The sequence below is a fragment of the Dysidea avara genome, chromosome 1, assembly GCF_963678975.1.
Source record: "Dysidea avara chromosome 1, odDysAvar1.4, whole genome shotgun sequence".
NCBI classification, from domain to species: domain Eukaryota; kingdom Metazoa; phylum Porifera; class Demospongiae; order Dictyoceratida; family Dysideidae; genus Dysidea; species Dysidea avara.
Window position 1 is genome coordinate 21,476,237 of NC_089272.1, and position 24,654 is coordinate 21,500,890.

The 24,654-nt window shown below is 35.3% G+C and overlaps 2 protein-coding genes across 6 annotated transcripts in view; both read right to left on the reverse strand.

Moving 5' to 3' along the window:
• Positions 1-1,186: 1,186 nt before the first annotated feature.
• LOC136258934 (uncharacterized) lies at positions 1,187-17,123 on the reverse strand. Of its 2 annotated transcripts, none has more exons than XM_066052330.1 (9): positions 17,097-17,123; positions 11,338-11,464; positions 10,637-10,859; positions 9,909-10,545; positions 7,889-7,939; positions 5,890-6,027; positions 2,643-2,829; positions 2,205-2,390; positions 1,187-1,614 (listed from the first exon to the last, which is right to left on the reverse strand). In XM_066052330.1, the coding sequence occupies exons 1-9, from the start codon at positions 17,108-17,110 to the stop codon at positions 1,318-1,320; spliced, it is 1,860 nt and encodes a 619-aa protein (XP_065908402.1). In that variant the 5' UTR covers positions 17,111-17,123; the 3' UTR covers positions 1,187-1,317. The 2 variants fall into 2 exon arrangements, with proteins under 2 accessions (XP_065908402.1, XP_065908393.1); XM_066052321.1 differs by lacking the exon at positions 17,097-17,123 and adding an exon at positions 15,557-15,830.
• Positions 17,124-18,424: 1,301 nt separating this feature from the next.
• The window catches only part of LOC136258947 (interaptin-like), a 43,484-nt gene continuing 37,254 nt past the window's right edge, over positions 18,425-24,654 (reverse strand). For all 4 annotated transcript variants that reach the window (XM_066052350.1, XM_066052365.1, XM_066052357.1 and 1 more), the window contains one exon: positions 18,425-18,865. In XM_066052350.1, coding sequence (XP_065908422.1) covers positions 18,560-18,865 — 306 coding nt within the window. In that variant the 3' untranslated portion in view covers positions 18,425-18,559. The remainder of the gene's footprint in view (positions 18,866-24,654) is intronic.

Sequence of the window (24,654 nt, forward strand, 5' to 3'; positions counted from 1 at the left end):
CAGTTTAGTATATAAGAGTACAAGAAAATAACAAGGAATTCTAAGTTCAATCAGGGGATTATAGAAATAAAACAAAGAAGGTTGTCTACATAATATTGTGCAGATATATGGCCACTAAATTTCATTTCCAGCAATGCACAGTCCGTTACACAGTGTTACAAATAATGAACAGTACAAGAAGCACCTCTGCATTCATTCAGAAAATATGGGTGATTCCCTTTTAACTACAGGAAAATCATTATGCACTACTGCAAATCAACACCTTGTCCTGTCAGCAAGAAGAAATGGGACACAAAGAGTACAGAAGTGTGCATTGTATGTATATCATTTAATAAAAGGCACCATTTGGGCTGAAGCAATGTCTTACAGCAATTTGTTCCACCTGGGTACCCCTTTGGTATGACCCATACACACGGTATTTTTTCTACGCATGCATTCATAATGTTTTCCAATTAATACCTACTGTTCTATACTACATCTAGTATTGTGATGCAGGTGTGCTACGTACCTATCTAATGCTGGCTAACTGCAATGTGTTGCTACACCGCCCAAACACACACAAATGATCTCCCTCCATTAACTTTGTTTAACAAGTTAAACTCCATTCAATAACAACTCCACTTAATAATATTTTTGTATAATTCTGTACCAAAAGTATTTTGAGTAACTCTTAAGGCACTTTTGGGCTTGATTATACCCAATTAACACTGCCCATACACCATAATTATTTTTGTGAAGTTTCTGGTCAGTATTTTTTGGAGGAAGCACAAACCTGTATGATCCCTAATGCACCTATCAATGTGTTGCCCCACTACCCCCCCTCGGGCTGAAGTGAGGATTTGACACAGAAATTTTGCCTCACTATATGGGGAATTTGACAGCGAGTGTCGCCCAACTATGGGGCATTTAACAGCTTTTTAAAAAAGTCACAGTATCCTCGTGTCAAATCCCCACACGGCGTACCTTGGGCTTTATAAGGGGCTTACGTGGGGATTTGACACGCTTAGTCTGCCCCACCATGGGACATTTGACAGTCGGCTGTATCAAATCCCCACTATTGCCCCATATAAGCCCGAGGGGGGGTAGTGGGGCAATACATTGATAGGTGCATAATATACAGTACTACTGTACCACATGATAATTTTGTGACTAGTGCAGTACAACTGTTGTACATGTAACTCCAAGCTTAGCAGATATTCAAATCAACTATGTAAAGATTAGTTTGTGCATTAATGCATGTACATGTAAGTGTTAAACACAACTCAAATAAATTATTTAGGTTAATTGTGCTGAATATTATAAATTACGTTACGTAACTCAGACAAGTTTGATTCTTCCTTTTAGTGCTACTTCCCTTGGCCAAGAATTACTGGTAAATAGAGTGGGATAAATATATGTAAATTTAGCAGAAGATTCGACAGCTTCATCCGAATCATCTTTTAAGTCATGGATGTCCTCATCATATTGATCTTCGTCTACTGAAAGTACCATGGGGATAGCCTTAGTAACAATAGCCCAAGTGAATTTGGCAAGGTTCTCATAGTATTCATGAACTTCGGGAGGAATGATTGCAGTTTGTTGACCAATGTGATCTCTGTATGCTTTACTGAGCACCTTTAAAAGTAAACCTGTAATATTACTGTGTACATACACTTTACAGTCTGTTGTACAGCAACACAAACTCTATAAACTATAGCAGCTTTTAGAATCTTGCCTATACACCTTGTGAACTGTCATAAGTGAATTCAAGCAATGTGGTACAAGTTTGTAGTGAAATTTTAACCAAAGAAGCATAAGCAGATGCATTCATAATTATATCACCTAACTTGTAACTAATCAACATAATCAGGAAAATAACTATACTATCAAAATGTATTACGACATTATAGTCAACTCTCCAAAACTGCTTAATTTTCATTCTGAAATGACCATATACTCCCTGTTACAATATACTGTATAGCCATAAATTACAATGCGCTACTATTATGAATTCATCAAGTGGTGCTGGTTGTAATATAAGAAAAATATTTTCCTGCAGATTAATTTTTATTTAGAATAATTTTAATCCTACTAGCTACCTACATAGCTACATTGTGTTGAAATTCACTCCCTATGCTTGCAGATCAAAACATTATAAAATAATTGCAGTACTGAGATAATTAATAAATCAAAGAAACACACAAGACAAGAATACTATAACTAACCTCTACAATAGTTTCAACAGGTTCATTGTCTAAGCAATGATCAGTATGTAATTTATTTAGCATCAGTTTAACACTCTTAGGTACTTCAGAAGTATGAATTTCCTTTTCTTGCAACAGAAACAATGACTCCACTATCTGCTTTTGAAAGGCAGTTAACACCTGACTCTTTGCTTCTTCATAAGCTAGCTAAGGATACGAAAATACATATATGAAGATAAGTTACCCACACAATGGTTATTTAATTGAATTCTATAGTATAATTGAGACATTTGATAACACTTTTTAAAACTTTATTGCAGCTTTTACCTAATTATTGTACAGTATAGTATCTGACCGCAACTTTTTTCTTGCAAAGAATATATTTTGAAACTTAATTTAGATCAACAATTAATGCACCTGTCACATATAACAACTAAAATAAAAACTGTGCACTTATACCATTGTGTGTTTCTCAAAAGGTACTGGGTTGCAGTCATGATAGGTTCTTCTGTGAGCTCGACTAGCTGCAGGTCTGCAGTCATGTTGGATGTTCCTGTATTCCTTGCTCAGTATCAGAGGACTTCTACTATCGGCAGTGGTAAATGAATTTGTCAACTGAAAGCTTACTTCCTCCATTTCCAGTAGCCTGTGTAAAGTTGTGCGGTTATATTATTACATGCTCAAAAGTATTAATATCACTGGGTTTAAGTACAACAAATAATTATATATTAAGCTATGTAGCTTAAATTATACAGTACAGTCATATAGTTTAGTAGGGTTCCTCATAAAGTGGCGCATGCTGCTAAATAGCTGTGTCTACAAGCATCATGGAAATAATAATCATATGCAGCAAAAATCACCTTTACAGAATAGTTTTACTCCATTCAGCATCAATTACAGCATTAAAAATAAGAAAACACTTACAGACATCTGGATATTTGATTTTTTTTTTAAATTGCCATAACTCAAATTTTTGTCTGCCAGCCTGACACAGTCGCAGGCCAAAATTAATGAAGCAGTGCATGGCTACCATTTTACGCCACAGCAATAAACCCACTGGTGGGATGTACCTTTTTAGTTCTGACAAATGTCTGCCTTCTACACTTTGCCATTCCTTTTAGCTTCAATTAAATAGTCGTCTTCTTCTTTTTCATGGAAACCATACCAAAGTATTAATTTTCCACATCAACACTTTCCTTGAAGAAGTGTATGTAGATGCCATGAAACTATTTGAGGTGCTTAACAGACTGTAGTACCAGTATTAGATAGCAGCCAAGCTGTGCTTTTAAAACAATTGCCATGCCCTTTTAAATGATCAGAACATAGGAAAACAAGGAGTTGTGCCATGCCCACTAGCTTGATCTACTGTATAACTGAGTGGTGAGATTGAGATACTCTAATACAGCAGTCACAGCCACATGTGTATTTCATATATGGCTGCAAGTATAAGAAAAAATAGGAATCTACACAATGTAGTACCACTGCAATAAAAAGCACTGAAACAAGCTGGATCGGAGTAGTACGTAATGTCCAGATACTGAGTGAGATCATAATCTGCATCAATTATGAATCTAATAATTATATATATTCATAAAAACACAAGGGTTGTCCACTAACATTCCAGCTGCACCTACTACTGATAACTTCATACCTATACACCAACAACACCAAGTTCTGGTATAGCCGCCAAACTAATTCTACTTTCATACAAATGCTTTGTGCATACCATTCTACAAGCAGTCCATTTCCTGGTGGAAGGCGACATCTTGTCGACAATGGAGAATGGCTCACTGAATCGAAGTACTCACACATGTATTCCAATATGTTGGTGTAATAACATTGTGAAACATGTACGCCTGGAGAATGAAGCTTTACTGTGCTATGGCTGCTATAGTACTGATATGGAAAGACAATAGCGCATGTATTGTATGGCTATCAATATGCCAAAGGTTTCTTCTTAAGTAAATTTGAAACGTTTTTTGTGAAAGAAGTAGGGCTGTAGCTGTATAGCCACTTTTCTGCTATGCCTGACTGAATACATTGCAGGCAGACAGTAGAAACTTCCATTTAATAAATTTAATTTATAATTCTGTAGTAACTTGACAAAAACATTTCAAGTCTATCTGAAGGAACTTTTGGGCTAGATTTTACCCAACCTATACTGTCATGTCATCATGAGGGTGAATCAAGGCAGGTTTTTTTATGAGAGCCATGCCCACACCTTCGTCGTCCCTACTATCAGTACTATCTTACTGTATGATGCTCTAACAAAAAGTTAACAAAGTAGTGCATTAAAAATTAGAAATGAAGTAGGGTTCCAGTGATAAAAATTAGTGAAACAAGAGATGATGGTAGCTATGAGGATAGTAGCACTATGAGGGAAAATCCCTAGCTACTTGGCATTGTAGTAATGTGGGAAAATGTCTACTTTGGCGTTACTCCTACAATGCCAAGTAGGGGATGTTTCACATTGCTACAATGCCAAGTAGCTAAGCATTTTTCCTCGTATGTAGCTACTATCATCTCTTGTTTGAGTTGTTTCACTATTTTTATTACTGGAATCCTTCGGCTATTTCATTTTTAAATTAATAATTTTTATGCACTAGTATTATATAACACCAGTAACATGCAAACTTAACCCCTAATGTCATATGTCATCATACAGATTAAAAAAATCAACTTTATTCTCTCAACTTTTGTTTGATATTGATTATTTTAAGGTTTTGTTCTATTTTATATTGTTATGTTATTTAGTTATTTGTTTAATGTCACATTATATATTGCTCTCTTTTATAATACTTGTTCACTTAAGGTTACTGCATAATGTGATTATTTGCAGACTTCTCCTTTTGTACAACCGTGTGTTCTTGAAATTAATAATAATACTTAATAATATTAATGCCACAAACCCAGTCTATGAACAACTTTGGGGCTTAGATAATATATACCCCTACAGATATGAAAGTAATAAGCATCACCTACGTAGTTTTGTGGCCACAGTGAAAAGCCATTAAATTTGTAATCTCACAATGGAAGTATGATGGCCTTGAAATCTTTGTGAGGGTCAGGAGATTCGATGTTTATGTAACCACATCTTTGGGTGGGTTATTATGAGTGATGGAAACTGGTATTAAATTTTGAAACATTATGAAATGATGAAAATGCAGTTTAGTACATAGTTTACAGCAATAGAACATTGAAGACAAAGATGAGACTGATGAACACCAACCTATCTCTGTAACTTTCACCAGAAAAACACTCATAAAAGACCTATTAAACTTTTTCTCTCTTACAACAACAACAACAAAAAGACTAGCTTTCAAGTGCAAAACTTGGATAGCACCACTGCTTTTTGTAGACCATATGTTTAGTTTCATATCCATAGCCCTCAAAAATTAACATTTTAGTTAAAAGAAATGATAATTCCAGAAAGAAAAAGAATGCAAAAAGCAACCAGTCCATTAGCGTGGCAGTTGCTGTAGAATTTTTTAAAAGACCACATTTTGGCTTGGAAATTTTACAAATATACTACTGTATACCAAAGTAGTTACCTACCAATCGGCCACCAAAGAGCCGATCAAATCCTTTGTACCAATATTACATCACCGTGTGTTCATTTGTTATACCAATTATACATGTGGAGTTGTGTGGAATTGCATGTTTATGTACGATTAAATGGAAAGTTTATGAAAATGCTTACTCTTACCTCTTTTGATAACTTCTTAACTCTTCATTCTTCTGTACTATAGTGTCTTGTGCAGCTTTATAGTCTCTTTGGAGCTGAGCAAGTTGAAGAGATAGCGAATCCCTTTCATTAGTAATGGGGCTTTGAAATTTGTCAACCCTGCATGATCAAGAACAACTACAGTACGTGAAAGAGTGCACATGCTGCATAATTCACTGACAAAATATGCATGCTCACATGCAGCACACTCAGACTTAATCCCCCACAAAACAGTCCAACATTTTTTTTAAAAAGTGCTACACCTAGGTCTTTGTAGTGACAAAAAGTACAGACCATAACAGAGAAAATATAAAGGACAATATTATTCTCCATGTAGATGATTATTTATTCTAAACTAAAAGTGTTGTTCAAAAATGTAAGTGTAGATATGCTGGGACTCAAATAACAATAGGATATGGAAGTCTTTTTGTTTATAACATTGGATGGTGGGGGGTTCCACTCTGAGGAATGGCAAACTACAGTCTAGCTAACTACTGTAGCTATGATATGTGACAGCACAAATCACTCCTTAACTACTCTTATATCATCAAAATTAATGTTAAATGCTTTAGCCAAAAAGTGGTCAAGGCTTTTATCAATGGGAACCCCGCTCCCTCGATATCTACACTTCATATTGTGAGAATCACAGTGCATACAGTCTCGTAGCATTAACTTTATTGTATATACACCCCTCATCAATTGTGGCCACCTTGTGGTACTTTCTGTTGCCATAAAAGTTGATACTACTTTTAATTGGATACACCTAGCAGAGCTGGGTGATATACCGGTATGTATCGTAGGAGAAGGGATACCGGATGAATTTAGAAAATACTGCCATACCATCTAGAGTTAGATGACAGCTAATTCATAACATCATCCTGTTATTTCCTGCCTTTACCAATGTGAAGATACTTTACCAATGCAAAAGATAACCTTCTAATTGCATTTTAGCATGTTTCATCCACACTTTCCAAAGGAAAGTTAATTTGATGTTACTTTATTCATTAAGCACAATCCATACCATGGTATGTATTTGTACCATGATACTTTCTATAATACCGTACTGGCTTTGACAAATCTCATACCACCTAGTTCTAATGCCTAGTTATTTAGGCTGCTTTTGCTGGGGTACACAGTAAAAAAAGAAAGATAGAAACAATTTTGATAGTAGCAACTACCTAGATATGTAATGGTTATTGCAACATTTAGTGGGTTAAATCTACTTGGTCAGATATATATTTTATGTATACTTTTACCATATAAACTGCATTGGAATTGTTTATTTTACTTGGTTTTTAGTTATTTCTACCTGCAAAATTTGAGTTAACTGAGTATTTGGGTTAAATCTACTCTTTATTTTTTACTGTGTACTTTTCATGAAAATAAATAAACACATTTATATAAGATCATGATGCAAGGCCATATACATTATTACATTTATGAATTACATATCCAGAGATGGAAGGCTCAACTATTCTAATAGAACATACAACTGTTTAAATATACACACAGCTGTTGACTACCTGCTCTTTTGAATTTGCATTCATGCACAGTATTTGATTGATCTTAAAATCATAAATACAATCAACTGCCTTCCTGTAAAGAATTATGTGATATTTACAAAAATACTATAGCTTTGTGTGCTAGTGTGGCATTTAATTTTAGTTCCCTTCTCTAGATAGCTAAAAGTTAAAAGCCATCGATGACATATTAATTTTTAAGATATCATGTGCACACTGTCAAGGCACATTAGTAACACAATTATCAATGCATTTTTTCCAATATACATTGCATAATTTGGTATCATGCAATACGGTAGTACTGTACAATCCACTTGTTTCACTACTTAACATGTATCACTACATTAACAGTTCAGCTATGAAAAATTGAAGTTATACAACAAAATTTTGCCTCTAAAATTTTAGAGCAGTATGATCAATAATGTAAACATATTTGCAATTTATGGAATGAATAAACTTACATTAACACATTATCTTTATTGTCAGAATTTTCTCCATCAGTTTTGTGATTGCTATCAAAATGTAATGACATTTACTATACATGTCAACATAACTTCATAAGTACATAGTTATAATTAGAGGTGCTCTACGCAGGTAGATACTAGCTGTATACATGTGCTCCTCCATATATTCGAAGTGTCAATGTAATTGCACACCACTTTCTCTGTACTTGCAAGATATCATAATTTTAAGAATATATTACTGTGCATGCACTTCAACATTATCACATGCAAGACATCATACAGTACAGCAGTACTGTATAGTAGGGATCATGGAGGTTTGCATCTTCTCACAAAAAAAAATATTGACCAGAAACCACCCTCGCAATACTTCATAATTCCTTGGCATTATTATAGTTAAGTAGAACCATGCCCAAAATGCCTTCAGTGTGACCTGAAATACTTCACTAGGTAGCTATAAAATTTAAGAAAAATCTACTGACTGACTGCCTGATGTCTTCAGACAAGCTAACGTAACTCGAAAACAGCTAACTAAGACTTTGCCCTTGACTTTTCACTGTTCAACATCACTTCAACCTGACAGTTTCCTTTTGGCATACCACAGTGCATACAATGCATACTCCATGGACTTACTCGTTTGACTGTGTCCCATTCATCTTTGCTGACAGGGCAAGGTGTCAATTCGCAGCCAGCAGTACCCATTATGATGATTTCCCCGTGTTTGTAACAGGAATTGTCCAAGTTTTCCATTGTGACTGGATTGATTGTAGGATACCATTATATTTTTTCTTCTAATGCGGTATGCACGGGTTCACCAGTCATATAAAAAAATGAACAAGTAAACAAACAAGTGCAAGGAAAAATTATGTATTTTACGTCCAATTAAATATCAAAGAAATAAAAAGTAGTGAAACAAGGGAGGCCGCCTACACCTGAAATCCACTGGTATAACTTCAGGTGTCCTTGTTTCAGTACTTTTTATTTCTTTAATCCCTAATTGGACATATTTTTCCATGTACTTATTCACATATATGACAGTGCAAATGTTTACATGTTAAATACTTGGCTTACAATGCAGTTATAAAGTTATTATAGCAATTGCATCGGGCAGGTACCAATGCGAGATATGGATATTGAAAACATCCATTAATTTTGAAACATTAAACAATCCCACTAGGCACTTGTTAAAGGCTGAAGGTCTGCACAGCAGGGAGCCAGAAATTTAACATGTTGCTAGAGAAGCACCTATGATGTATGTGAGATATTTATTCAATTGTTCTTTCAAGCAGTTCATTTTTCTGTCACCTACATAGCTATTCCTGATTCCATGAAGCAATTATGTATATATTGGTATACAGTAGTACTGTACTCATGATCCCTACAATACAGTATAATACTGTATTGTAGGGATCATAAAGATTTGCACTTTTCACATCAAAGCCAGCCAAAAAGTATCACTTGAAAACCAGCTTGCCTTTCCTTCATGACAATTTGTTAGGATGGTTAATTAAACGCATTCAAAACTTTTCAACAAGCCTTAAGCTTCTACTGAATTTAATGTTTTTTTTTGAATTTCCACTGACTCTGATGCCTTCAGCCAAGAGCAACTTGACTATGGCTTAGGCTATGGGCTCAATTTCTTCACACTGCTTAGACTTGAGACATGCTTTTTTTGCCTACAACACCAACTACAATGCATGCACCATGGACTATCTTAGTCCTCCCATTTTATAAGCTCTAGTAGCATACAGGTATCGATTCATGAGCTTGTGCTAGCTGTACAATTTATTATGGGACCCTGTAGTGAGTGGATCAGAGATGCTTCTCATACTGTTCCTGATTTGTAACACTGTATTGTGTGCAACATATCTGTGAATGAAGTGAAATGGCCATGTTATCACTTTTCAGTAATTGATAGTCAAAGAAATTTCAAAACTTTCTGAAATTACTACAGCACATCAATCCATGTGTATTGAAATAATTGAATGCTTAATTATATACAGACAAGATGCCTCCTCACCCAGCAACTTTCAGAACTTTCAGCATGTCTTTAAGACTTTCAGACTCTTTGTGCTTTAAACAGCTAGTGGCTAAACCCTCTAGATATTTTCGCAGGTCTTGATTTTCATCAGGTGAATACTCCACAGAAGCAATGATTTTCAAAACAACACTTCCAAAAGAACATATGTCAGCAGAAACCCCGTCATTTTTAGCATTGCTTATGCTGACAGCATACTCAAAGCTTGAAATTTTTGTAACAAATTGCTTGGTCAGTAAAATGCTTTTCACAGTTATATTGTTGTGAATAACCTGAGCATCATCATGTAAATATATTAGTCCACTAGCAATCCCATGTAAGACGAGGCATGACACCTCCCATGAAATCACATTCTTACATACTAAATATTGATTAAGATCATATTCAATTGGTTCCATTACCAACATTGGTATCGTGGAAGATGTGGTATCTCCAAAGTACACACCCAATAATCTAATAATATTTTCATGCTTCATTCTACTAAGGTGCTCTATTTCAGATTTTATGCTTTTCAATATTCCTTGAAACTGAGCTATTGTAAAACTTGTACTACACTGACTACACTGATTAGTAGTTACAGCATTAATTCCATTATAAACAGTTCTGTCTTCTAATTCATCTGGAAAAAACATGTTTTAGAGATTTAATTACATGTAAATACAAATGCACATTTAATGTATGCACTTGTATATTCAATAAAGTTTACCCACCTTGCACTGTGGTATGAGAACCTTGTGATGCAGAAGGTTGGATTGACATAGAATTGTCAGCAGCAACCATTTTGTTAGGTGTGATATACAATGAGCCACATTTCCCTGAGCATAACTTTTCATGCCATTCCAATTTAACTAAAGGAACTGTACTGGAAAGATGTTTTCTGTTAATATTGGACAAAGTAAGACTCCCTACGGCTTCCTTAAACTCTGCTAGTTCCTACATAATGATGTAAACAAATGATTATATATTCACCTGATTACTATCTTTTTAATTACTGGATTTTGGAAAAATAATCCAAATTGCACATTAGAAGTTCACATAAACAGTTTTAAGAATTCAAGTCAGTATAACTTGTCAGCATGCATATGAAAGTGACACAAGAGATGCATCAATATATTTATTAGCTGCTTGTAGAGTTTCCTGCCAATTAAGATAGAAAATCTGAGCAGTTGGATGAGCGTAGTATGCAAGTTCTCACAAAGTGGCGGAGGGTGAGGGGTTGTCAAGAGATAGATTTCAAAATGGAGGCAGACCACAATTGAAATCCAGACATGAGACATGAAACAGAAAGACATCTCTTAACACAACGCTGAGGGTCAAAACTAGCAGTATGATAGTGTAGCTATCCACTACTATTTGCCTGATGTGTGATTTGGATTGGTTTTGTATAATCTGGTCACAATTTACAACTTACTTTATCCTTAATGTCAGCATCTGAAAATTGAGACTGTCCACTTTCACCATTGTCATTACAGTGGGTTTCACTTTGTGCCGACCAAGGAGAAACCCAACTTCTAAGCCAACAATACAGTCGACCAAACCTATGTTAGTATACAGAACATATTTTAAATAACGCATGGGTGTAATATCATATTGGAGTCAAGTTTAAATAAGTATATACACATATACACGTACACAAGATTTCTGTCACATAAGATTTCCTAGCCATTGTAGCTAATGTCCAGCTAGTTGTGATAAAGCAAATTATTAAAGCTCAACTGTTTACATGAGATCAAATATCCAATAGGCCTTTAGGTAATGACATACTGAGCTGAGGTGATAAAATGATAAAACATTATGTGAGGATTTGAAACCATTGTTATATACAAATAACTGGCTTGTATATTTAGAGGTGTGCGTTATTTACTTTCTTCCCAGTGCAACTCACTACTGCAAGTCTTGATAACCAGTATTCAGTTGTTTGTAGTCACTCATTAATAGCACTAGCACTATTTAATATCAAATATTCCAAGTGTATACTACTGTAATTTTATAGCATAATCAAGAACATACATGCATGAATTTCTGCTATTTAATCCTAGTTACTGCACATCGCATCAACAACCTTCTAGTACCAACTATCATTATGTATCTCACAAAGACCTAGGGTTTTCTGTTTATATATATTTGCAGTGAATTTTCCTCAGTTTACTAAGGCAGTTACCTTGGTTCTCTTATGATATAGCTATGCCACTGGTTCAAGTATTTATGCTCACCATTTACAGCCACCTCTGTTAAAGACTTATTTATATACTGTAGACTGTAAGCAAATTGCTTTATGACCTTGTTTTAAGATATCTCAGGTTGTTATGCTAATATGCTAAATATGGTGATTTAAGATAAAGCTACTATTCAATATGAGTACCCATGCAGACAGTGATGTTACAAAAGAACATGTTACTGAGCATATTCTACTGTTAGAGATAAAAATGGAACTGAGTGAAATATCAAAACTGGGTCAGTCTTTACACATCAACTAGTCACATGATGGCATATTCAAGACTCTCAGTTTTGCAGGTCCACAGGCACACACCCATAGTTAGGATCCTCAATGACAAAATTACCACTAAATAAATTACAGGGTACCACTGCAGGATGTTCAACTTGTTGCATAGATACTTAAACCACTGCAAAACAGGAACCACGAGTGGTTTAGATTGAGAAATCAGCACATCACATTTTAATGTATTGCAGGATTTGCAGTAAAAGGTGAATTTGTAAGTGCAAGTTCATACAAAGTACTGAGTCAAACTTTTTCATTAGCTGGGTGTTATCAAGAGTTGTCATACTCTGTGAACATCCATATCATTGTAATGCGTAAATGTCTAACTGGATAGCTAGCACTGGGTCATTTTTGTTGATGTAGGATGGGTTAATCTAGTATCCACAATGTGAGAACACAGTCATACAACTTCACTCAGTCTATATTGCAAGTTTGAAACAACCCAAGATTGTGAATCTATACATGAATTGTGAATCCGTGTGGGATTAGTAAATTTTACCACCTTTTTATTCCCCCACTGTGCACACACACACACTCCAACTACTGAACAGTCTACTTTCCAGAGCTCACAGTAACAAATAAGCACTCCAGTGAGATGACCAAGCCATACAAGCATTAAAACAAGCGATTAATGATACTTCACTACTAGCACGTCCCCACCCTGATGCTGCTACTCACATTATGATATGGCTGTAGGAGCAGTCTTGCAACAAGAAATAGACCATTAATGGCCACTAGTTGCCTTCTCCTCAAAGAACTCAAGCTTACACCAGCCAAAACAAAGTAAAGTACCTTAGATAGGGAGCTGTTAGCTATTTACCTATCTATCAAACATTTTCAACACTTCATGTGTAGAAGTTTGTGACTTTTACATTCTTACCAATTACAAGCCTTGTATTACAGTCCAATCATAATCACAATCCACGACAACTCAGACACCTAGAGTTAATTTCTCAAATTACAAGTGATATTCATCACATCAAGGGTCTTGAAAACAGCATCACAGATTTTTTGTCACGAGTTGAGACCAATGCAATTCATACACACAGACATGACCTAACAAGCTGATCTGGAGCTTACCAGCTGAGACAGACTTCATCACTCAACCTAAAAGCCATACCAATTCCGGTACTGATTCCACCATACTCTGCGATGTGTCAACGGGAGTACCATGCCCAGTAAGTTTCAAAGAAATGCACTTAATTCTTTACATTCCCTAGGACACCCCAGCATAAGGGCAACACAGAAGTTATTCACGGTACGTTATGTGAGGCCAGATGTTAATGAAGACATTTATCAGTGGCACAACCATGCCTTAAAGTGTCAGAAGTCAATCGCTACACAGTTACACACTGAGCACATTCCCCACTCCTGATGTGCAAATCGACCATGTTCACATTGACATCGTGGGACCACTCCCAGTTTTCAAGGTAACAGTTACATTCTTACTTGTATTGACCATTTTACTAGACGGCCAGAAGCCCAGCCCATTCCAAATATTACAGCTAACACAGTGGTACTGGTAATTTGTTAATGCTTGGATCTGGATTTCCATCCTGACCAGTGTAACACCTGACAGTGACAGGAACAATAATTTGAATTTGTCATCTAACTGAAGCATTACCAATGGCCCTGCTGAGTATTCAAACTACAGTAAAACAAGACATTCAAATATATGAATCCCATGTAAATTTGTTGCCACCACTACAGAAACTTTCAACTGTATGATCAATCAAGCTATGCCACCAAGTTGAAAACAGTGATGCAAAAGAGCACCACCACATCAGCAGAAGCACCAAAATGTTAACATCAGTGACCTTCTTTAAACTTGCACTCACCTTTGTGCAGCATGATGCAATTAGAAAACCTCTCCGAAAACCATATGATCATGACAGCCCTTATGAGTTCTCATTCGTAACAAGAAATACTACTTTAAATATCAATAAAGGGCACAAGGAAGTATAGTTTCCATGGGTTGGTTAAAGCATAGATAATGTATGTCACATGGATAGGAAACGCCTGTATTATTTACATAGTGACATCATGGGCCATCCTCATTTCACTGCACTTAAACTTTATGGCTGTGACAGGTGGAAGATTTCGCTGTTCTTGTAACCAGCAAATTAGTGTTTGTTGTTTACAGCTGGGTTAGTTACCACCTACACTAATTGGAGGCTGGACTGGGTAGGGACACTGGAGAGTAGTAAACAACAGCGTAAGAAAATTCAGGTTCAAAGGTGGAATATGGTGTTTCAAAATGGTTGTGCAAATTTCCTAAAGGAACAGAAAATACAGCATTGCTTCTTTGCTGCTGTTTACACCACTTGTAGCAGGTAGAGTGTAGTAGGCTAGCTAGATATTCACTGCTTCGCTGTATATTTCCAGTTTCGACAAAACTTCAAAAAAAAACAGGTACTACTTTGTGCAATTGTTTAGCTCAAGCTGAGCAGTACTGCAGCATAAAATTTATTTCAATGTATTACACATTTCTTTGGTAGTGTAAATGCAGTGACAAGAAGTTAGCTAATATAGTACTGCTGCTGAAATATTAGCTGGTGCGTACCTGCCATTGTCACCTGTCGCAAACAATATTTTACCTAATGTCCACAGACATGCTGTGTTCTTGTTCAGTACACAACACAACCCAATAAACAAATAGCAATAAACACTGGCCTTCAAACAAGCCAGAGAAAGCCAAACAGCCACTCAGTATATTTCCTAATGTGTTGGCGCACCGTAACTAGGATAGGAAAATAATTTAACTAGGATAGGAAAATAATTTAACGGGCATTTCCTATCCATTAGGAACGCATACATTATCTATGGTTAAAGCCAGTTTACGTAGATCTTACTACAGCTCCTGATTCAGCATCACTACCTCACGATCACTCTCCCTACTAAAGGGTCATCACATAACTACCCGCTCTGGCCGCCAAGTGCAATGGCCTGCTCATCTTACCTAATTAAATTGTTATTGGAGGAGTATTGTAGCAACCGCAAGGAGCAACTGACAATTCATGTGATAAGATTTAATTTGTATTTAAGAACTGGTGAAACTTAATTAGAATTAATGTACGTTCGTTGTAGTTGATTAGACTTAATTGTGTTCAGTGTACCGGTTTGTGCTCACCAACTGCGTTCCTCACTGTTGTGGGGGCTAGCTCTAGCCATGACCAATCGTTAATGCCCGATACTTCATAATCTGCTAGGTTAAATCCCTTCTTGCTGTGAGTCCGGCTTGCCACTCTCGTTCCACTTGTCTTGTTCCTAGAAATTGGAAGGTGGTCTGGCATCTAACCTCAGCGACTGATTCGTGGTATAAATGGTTACTAGTCCCTGGGGATGTCCCTTCACGTAATTTACAGGGACTATTGCGTAGCTAGTCGCAATCGGGACAGGTTTCTGAGTTATAAAGAACCTTGTGGTTTTATTCGTAAACCTTTACTTCTTTCGCCAGGTTTTTTTTTTCTGATAAGGCCACTCCAAGTCATACCTTAGTTTCTGGTCACTCCCAAGCCTACAAATGGATGCGGGCGGGCGGATGATCAGGACTTCAGGACTATAGACTCTACTGTGACAATATACTGTATGGTATTATTATTTGCTCAATTTAGCAAATTCATGTTGATTTTATACTTAACCAACAACATAAGTAGTTGTGCTTCGGCAAAAAATGCACTAGGAAAGTTGTTGATGGATCATGGCTAGCTATACACTGATGTATAGCATTTAAGTATATATTTATTTATTTATTTAGAATATACTATAGGAAATGTTTTGCTCATGTAGCTACTTATGCTTTCCAAGTGAAATAAATGTCTCATTAGCTATGTCAGGAAAGTATTACTATGACTTATAGCTAAGTTGTTCAAATGATCATGATACACAATGAAATTTAACTTCTATTTTCACATCAGAAATTCTTCATTCAAATGTAAAGTCTTAGCCCACTAGCTATGTGTTTCCAGCTTTCTATTCAGTAACCTTGAGAAAAGTAACTGTCAAAGTTTTGAGTCATTGAGTGCTCCAGACTACTGTTTTTTAGTGATCATCTGGGAATGTTTAAACTATAAGGGTTTCTACTTGCCAATCTAATTTTAGTTATGGAAAAGTTTAAGTTTAAGCTCACCGAATGTTGCCGGCTTTCCATACCCCTGTAGTGTTCAGTGATAAGGAATTTGAAGTTACTAGACTAGTCATTAGAGGACTACATTTGAATTATAAAGTTAAAGCTATGGCCCATCTGCATGGACTAGTAGTTAATGCTACTGAAATTACTTTGGTTACAGAAGCATTAGTAACAGTTATAATCTGAACAGCTATATAATCAAGGACAAAACTAGCTATAGTTAGAAACATTTTATTAGGGTGGCATATATACCTAATATATACCTAATATTAGAGTTAAGAGTAGTGTGACTGCTCTATTGGAATCCCTGAATGCTCTATTAGAGTATATCGATCTTTTGCAGTAAAAATAAGTATCTTGCTGGGTCACGTGCACTTAAGCACCTGTAATATTAATAATAGTCCTCATAAACTAGGGTTTCAGGTTTACCATGCGGGCGGGTGACCAGAAACTAAGGTTTGACTTGGTGTGGCCTAAATTTAATATCTTGACTCATATAGACTAGTATCACACCTAGATAATTAAGTAGATTATGACTCACTCAGACTCATACATATAATAATCGAGGGCGTGGTTCAGTGTATAAAGACTGACGGACATGAATTCGTACAGGCTGCAATACACCTACTGATAAATTAATGGGTGTGGCTGCCTCGGTGGCTGTATAGTAGTAGTAACTATAGATAACTTATGTATTCTTAATTAAATATACAATGGTATTTTATGTTTCATAAAAGTAGTCATGAATGTGAGCATATCCTATGTGACAAGTAAGGCACATGCAAAAATTAAAGGTACGTTTGTGCATGCATAAACAAGATCTCATATAAGATTATATACATGCTTGCTTTGCTAATTTTAGGTTTGAGTGTAAGTATTATGCTCCAAGTTCCCTTTATTATTCTGTACGAGTGCCATTGCATGACAATGAATGTTATCCAGCATGTGTGACTGTCATGAATTTAATAATGAAAATTCAGTTTGATGTTGGCAATATATAGTAACTAAATATGCAGTAAATTCATTTCAATGCTACATATCTAGCTACAAGTTTAAAAGGTATGAAAACATGCATTATCCCTGAGTCAATTTGAATGATCATGTGATCTTAAGGATGAAGGAACATATTGTTTATTAAGCATTTGGATGTTCTTCATGTTTGAAATATTTAGCAAATTTGAATGCCAAAAGTGTACCATTATCATTTATTTGTCATTATGTATATTTATCAATAAGGTACAAACTCAACATGAGTATCACGTACATATTACATTACAGTTGACCTATTTTGTTTGAAAATTTCAATGTCTGGTGATAAAACAATTCATGTCCATTGGTAAAGCATTCCAGGGTACTATAGATAATGGAAAAATAACAGTTTGCATGTTTGTAATCTGGTTGATGGAACTTTGAAGTGATGGCTGCAAGTGGTATGGATTGGATTAAAATATTGTAGGTTGGAATTATGAAGGATGATATTTACAATTTTGTATAGAGTCATTAGCTTAACTAGAGTACAGTGTTGTGCCAGGCACTAATGCCAGTATCTTTGAAATACAAGTGCAGGTTAGGGAAATAATGTTGTGATTTATTATATAATGAATGTTACAAAGCTTAATATATTTAATTGAGCATCAAGGGTGGATACTCACAATAATTAGTATTTCATTATAACATTATTCTAAAGTTTTCAGAATGCCACATAATGATTGTAAATCCTCCAAGCTTAATATAGCTGGCATCTTTGCATATCTTAGTTGATTACCTGTTTTAGATGTTCATTAAGATTCTATTGCTGTGCAATACGTAAAACGTGTACACACACACAGTAACATCAGTATGGCATGACTGACTGTTATGTTAACACACTTTAAAATTTACAAATTCATTCTCCTTAGTAACTATTTAAAACATTCTATACATAGTCCAGCAAAGACTATAGTTTGTCAATAAATCATCCACATACATGCAATTCATAGAACATTACAATTTAATTTACAATATTTACATATCAACAAATTTAATTCTTCCCTTCAATGCCACTTCCCTTGGCCAGGAATTACTGGTAAATAGAGTGGGATAAATATATGTAAATTTGGCAGATGATACTGCTTCATCTGTTTCATCATCATCAATTAGTTCATGGATTTCATTATCATATTGATCTTTATCTGTTGAGAGTACCATTGGAATAGCCTTAGTAACAGTAGTCCAAGTGAAATCAGCAAGTTTTTCATAGTATTCATGAACTTGAGGAGGAATATCTGCATCTTTTCGATCAACATGATCTCTGTATTCCTTACAGAGTACCTTTTAAAAAATAAAAATATAGTTATAAGTATGTTAGCACTCAAGATTTATGTTTATGTTAGTAGAAAGAATTGAAGTTCACAGCATCGCAGCCAGTAATACATCTCATGACGATTTGGTCAAGCCTTACTATGACTCAATGTTCCTGTATTGATTTTTCTCTACTTGTATAATCACCAGGGTACTGATGATACATGTGTATAGAGCTACAACTGTAATTTGTGTATCAGAATTTAGTGGTCCTCACATGATTACATGCATACGCTGTAAGGAGTGTCATGTGGCCAAGAAAGCCCTACCATGTAGCATCAAGCGGTAGTCAAATTTGAATAGTCACTGCATCAATTGTTATCATAGAGTATGATAGTACTGTATAGTAGGTACCACAAAGGAGTAGGTGTGGCCCACGAAATAGCATTACCCAAAACCCAGCCTCAATTTTCCTAGACGACGATGAAGCACTATTGGTTAGGTCAAACTAAGCCCAAACAAGCTTTCAGATCAAGCCAAAATGCTTTCAAAAAGTTGCTACGTAATTTTTAAAAAGTTATTTAATGAAATTTTCTACTGTCTGACGGAGTCAGTAACTGACTTAATCCTTCAGACAAGCTTAACTCGATAATGACTAAAGCTACGGGCTTGATGTTTTCACTGTTTGATGTCACTTTGACCCAAGAGGTACCTTTTGGCATACCGCAGTATGTACAACCCGTTCTTCATGGACTTACCAGTGTCCTCCTTTGTGTCCCATTCATCTTTGTTGACAGGGAAAGTGTTGATTTGGTGGTAGCATGTGATGGCTTTCCTTTGTAATGGAAATCATCAGTATTTTTCACTAGTAGCTATTTTGATTGCAGAGCTGCTTTTTGAACAGTTCTTGATTCGTACTGCTGTGCAACGAGTTGAACATTGCTGACAACGAAGCATAATGGATAGTTAACTTTCAGACGATAATTATATAATGCACCATTTCTTTCTTTCGGTATATGCATGGATTGCAGAGGTGCTTTTCAAACAGCTCTTGATTCGTAATGCTGTGTAACGGGTTGGACATAGCTGACAATGAAGCATGATCGATACTTTACTTTTCAGACAATAATTGATATAGCTGGGGCATGCAGCGCCATTTCAGATGTGATATGTGTGGGTTCATCAGTCATAATAATTATTTACAAAAAAAGTTAACCAATAAGTACACAAAAATTATAAATTTCAACTATAGTAGGGACCATAGCACATTGATAAAAAGTACTGAAACAAGTTGGAGACTAGTCCACAATATTAAATCATAGTAAAATAATAAGAAGTGTTATATTCCTACTATGTATTTCCATTATAATGGTATTTTGAGCACAGTAGGGATAAAACACTTCTTATTGTTTACTATGATTTAATATTATCACTCAAAAAAACAGCCAAGCTGTAAAAAAAGAGTGTGGCCCTCAAAAGCCTGGGTGAAAAAAGTTGTGAAATCAAAGGTGGCGACCAAGAAATGGCTGCAATGATGTTAATGCTAAAAAAGTTTAATAATGGCTATGTGCATTGTTAAAATTTAGTGGTCGTACTGTAAATGTAAATGCCAATTTTGCCAAACTGTAAATGTTGTAAAATTTACAGTTTGGCTGATTTTGAGTGGATTTCACTTCTTTTTGTATTTTCAAAAACCAAATCCTGCACCTTTTTACTGGGATATGATTTCCAGGCTGTTGTATCACAAGTTTTGTTAGCATAGCACTTATTATGATGATTATGATGATGATGATTGGCGCGAGTCGGTCATACTAGTCTACTCGCAGACCGCCTGAGAGCGAAACTAAGTTAATACTACAAATATACCACTGATCAATACGAAAATGGCTCTGATTTTGATGAAATAGCTACTAGATTGAGCCTCAAAGTGTTGTAACAATAGTATGGTGCTAATGCTTTAATAGAGTGCACATTTTTGCTTTTGCTGAAATCGTCTAATAGAACACACATAGAATGTTCTAGAATAATCTAGATTTTCTATTGGTAGATCAGTTTTACTTATTAAGCTAGAATTTTCATTTATAAGGTAGAAATTAAGTGAAGTGATCAGTTGAGATAGCAGTGGTTCTGTGGTTAAGGATGCAGGTGTTAGGTATGGAGGTCCTTGGTTCGAACTCTGGTCATGATCAGTTCATTTTTTCGACATTTTTTATGTACCTTTTTTTGCCCCCAGTGACTGCTCTATTAGAGTATCTTGATCCCACAATTTTATACTTGCTTGTTTTTTGCTTTATGACTTTGTAGCTGTACGTCTGTTGCTCTTCTAACCACCAAAAGGCACTCCTACAATGATCAGCCTATGCACACACAAATTTTCAAGTTATTCTTCTACTCGGTTTACCCTGTAGCCATGACAAAAGTTTCATCTTTTTTTACGTGAATAAACGCTCATAACTCCTTGGATATTTATCAGATTCATAGCAAACTTGGTACGCGAATGACCTTTATATGCTCTTTACTTGTGCCAAATATCGATACACTGGAGTACCAAGTTTGTGTTTTATAGCAATTTTTGTAAAGTGTGTGAAAAGAAATCAAAGCCCCTACAGCAAAGAAAAACAAAACGAAGAAATTAAAATGAAGCTTTAGCCACTCATATCTCAGAAACGGCTAGGGAGCTTTCCTTCAAATTTGGTATGTGGCGTGGCCTACCTGGCGGGCACCTCTATAGTGAAACTAATTCCAATCAGATAAGGGATCATGGAGCTACAAAGGTGTGAAAATCACGTTTTCTTTCTTCCTGTAAATATACTCACGGTGTGGTGCGCTGGCTTCTTGGGCCGCATGACACACTGATGAACTACTCCAACTTGTTTCAGTTCTTTTTATCATTGTGCTATGGTCGCTACTCTAGTTGAAAATTCTATTTTTGTGTGTACTTGTAACTAAGGTAATAAATGCCGTGGCAGTTTAACCAAGTAAATATGGTAAGTTGAAAATTGGTCAGTAGCCATCATATCATAAGAATGCTTTAGGTATGTAGTCTCAAAGACAAAACTACCATGGAGATACAATTTGGGGAAAACCAATGTCAAGCACACAGTTGTTTTAAACAATTTGTTGTAATGCCTACCCTAAGGAAATGAGCTGAATTTTATTTAGTATATATATGGATTCTTTGTTAGATTTTTATTTTATTTCAGTCAGTCTCCAAAGAAACCTGATATTTGAATCCATTGTGTAACAAATCCTTATTGAGATAATTTAAAAGTATAGTCAGTCTAATACACAACACAATCACAATTGTGTTTTCCAATATAACATTAAGTATGTACATACTGTAGAGTCGAATTGTTAAGTACATGTGTCTATTAAACACATATTATTTGTAGGGATGAGCCTCTATTTTGCTTTTTTCCCACCTATTTTCTTTCCAGCAATTCTTTTGTTTCTTACCTATTTTGCTCAATATTTTGTTCAAAAAAAATTTTATTGCAGTATTTCAAGCTTACAAGCATGTGTGACTACTCTATTAGAATATTTTGTACATAGTGACTGCTCTATTAGAGTATCTCGATCTTTAGTCACCATTTCCTATGAGCATTATGTTGTCCTAATACTATATGGGTGACTGCCCTATTAGAGTATCTCAATCTTTTTCATATAAATGTGCTAAGTTGCAATTTCTTGGTGCCCATTTTTCCAATTTTCCACCTATTTTTCCAGCATTTTGCTCTTTGCTTATTTTTCCTAAAATTTTTCCAGCAAAATCAGCGCATCCCTAATTATTTGTTAAGTGCATACACAGTGAGCTGATAAGCACACATGGCGGCCAAATGTGAAGCACAATGCAACAAAGCTACACACAAGAAGAAAAGCTGAAAAATTAATGTCTCTTTGAGCATTTACGTCTCCCTATAGCAAATCAGCCTTCTGGATTGTGATATTTTTGTTCATCACAAAGGACTTCACTCAGGAATGGAGTCAAATATTCTTATACATTGGCGTGGTGACCAGCACAAACTACTATCTACTCTATTACAACATAATGATTCCATGTTAAACACACTATACTTTTAATAGATATCAGCTGATGATCAAACGCTTTTGTTATCTGGAGTACAAAATATTTTTTTAAAGGTTCTTGTTTGTACTGTACCATAGAGTCAGGTTGTTAAGCGCATTCTCTTATAATTTTTGGGAAAACTTTTTTAAAAATCATACTCTGTTAGGTGCATACGCCTAATAAATAATTATGTAGCTGAGTAGAGATCAGAAAACAAGCACAAGGGAAGTCATCTGCACCTGCAGCTATACTAGTGGACATTTAATTCATACCTATAGCCTGTAGATGTGCACTAGTATAGCTGCATGATATTCCTTGTTTGATTTGGTTTGTATTTCTGATTCCAACCCAAATATAAAATTTCTAAATTTTTCTTACACTTGCTTTTTGTAACATAATTTGCTTATGTATACTGCTATTATATAAAATCAAATGAGTAATGTAGCCATTCCACTTTGTTTTCAGCTTTTTCCACGCATATACAGAATTACAAACAAAGAAGAGTATGAGAAGCACTTCTGCAGTCAATCCAGTCATTGTATTGAAATAGCAGATAAATGCGCTATGCACACATACAGGAAAGCAGGTGCATACCCACAGCTGTATGTGGCCTGATTTAAAAACGTGACTGAACAAATTATAGCCCAAAGTAGTTGTACAGAACATGGAAATGTGGCCTAGTTTTGTACAATGCATAGAACACACTGAATGCATCGAGAGTATACAATACAAGATTTTGTTGTTTAGAAGTTAATCTCAAATTTAGTAGCTAAACTCACAAACATAATAACGCCTCTATTATGCTGTAATTTGCAATATTATTTCTTGCCACAGCCAGCAGGAAAAATCCATCCAAGTTTTTCATTCCACTATTCCATCATTCCAGTATTCCATTTCACTGTTTATTATATCCCTGGCCTTAAATCTGCACTACAGATGATAACCTCCTTGTTAAAACATTTTTATTGTAATGATTCCTATTGTCTTATAAAATACCTAAATTTTCCATTTGATAACAAATTATTTTGTAACATACTTCATCATTAGCAAGTGTGTATAACACTGCCTCAAAAGAAACAATGGCACCAGACACATTGCACAGCAAATGTATGTTTTTTTTCACTAAGTACTGTAGTTTGTTTTTACTTAGTTTTCAGCCACCATATGTTCTGTCTTTTAGTCATCCTTACTTACAGAAATTAACAGTGTTGGGACAGTTACTTTTAAAATGTAACTCGTACATATTATTTACAACCGAATTATTTAGTTACAGTTACATATTACCCATATAATAAAGTAACCATAATAATATTACATATTATAATACTTTGTGTCCTAAGCTGTCACGTGTGAAACTACCACTTTATCACATGACACGATTGCGTTGTTGGACAATGTGCAAATCTTTGTTATAAGCAAGAAGCTGGTGAATAAGCTTCATTCAGTAGGCTTCATTACTTCGTAGTGGCTAGGCGTTACTCAGTAGGTTACTAATGAGATTAGTAACTTTGTTACTTAAAGTAATAATATTACATACTATTAGACTTGTTACAGTAACTCCATTACTTAGGTAACGCATTACATTTGCAAGTAAAGTAACTTGAGTTAAATTACCTGCTTTTACAGTATTTTTCTTTATATTACTTCGTGACCACAAAATTAACAATTATTATGTAATGTATACTTATGTAACGTGTTACCCACAAAACTGGAAATTAATATGCATGCATATATATATATATATATATATAAA

Bases quoted from the DNA above. Each gene is read 5' to 3' on its own strand.
- LOC136258934 (XM_066052321.1), bottom strand. From the start codon at position 15,597: ATGGCTAGAGCTAGCCCCCACAACAGTGAGGAACGCAGTTG. The intron at 2,830-5,889 runs GTAAGAGTAAGC...AACTTTACACAG, and splicing joins TTAAGAAGTTATCAAAAGAG to GCTACTGGAAATGGAGGAAG. The intron at 1,615-2,204 runs GTTAGTTATAGT...TTACTTTTAAAG, and splicing joins CTGTTGAAACTATTGTAGAG to GTGCTCAGTAAAGCATACAG.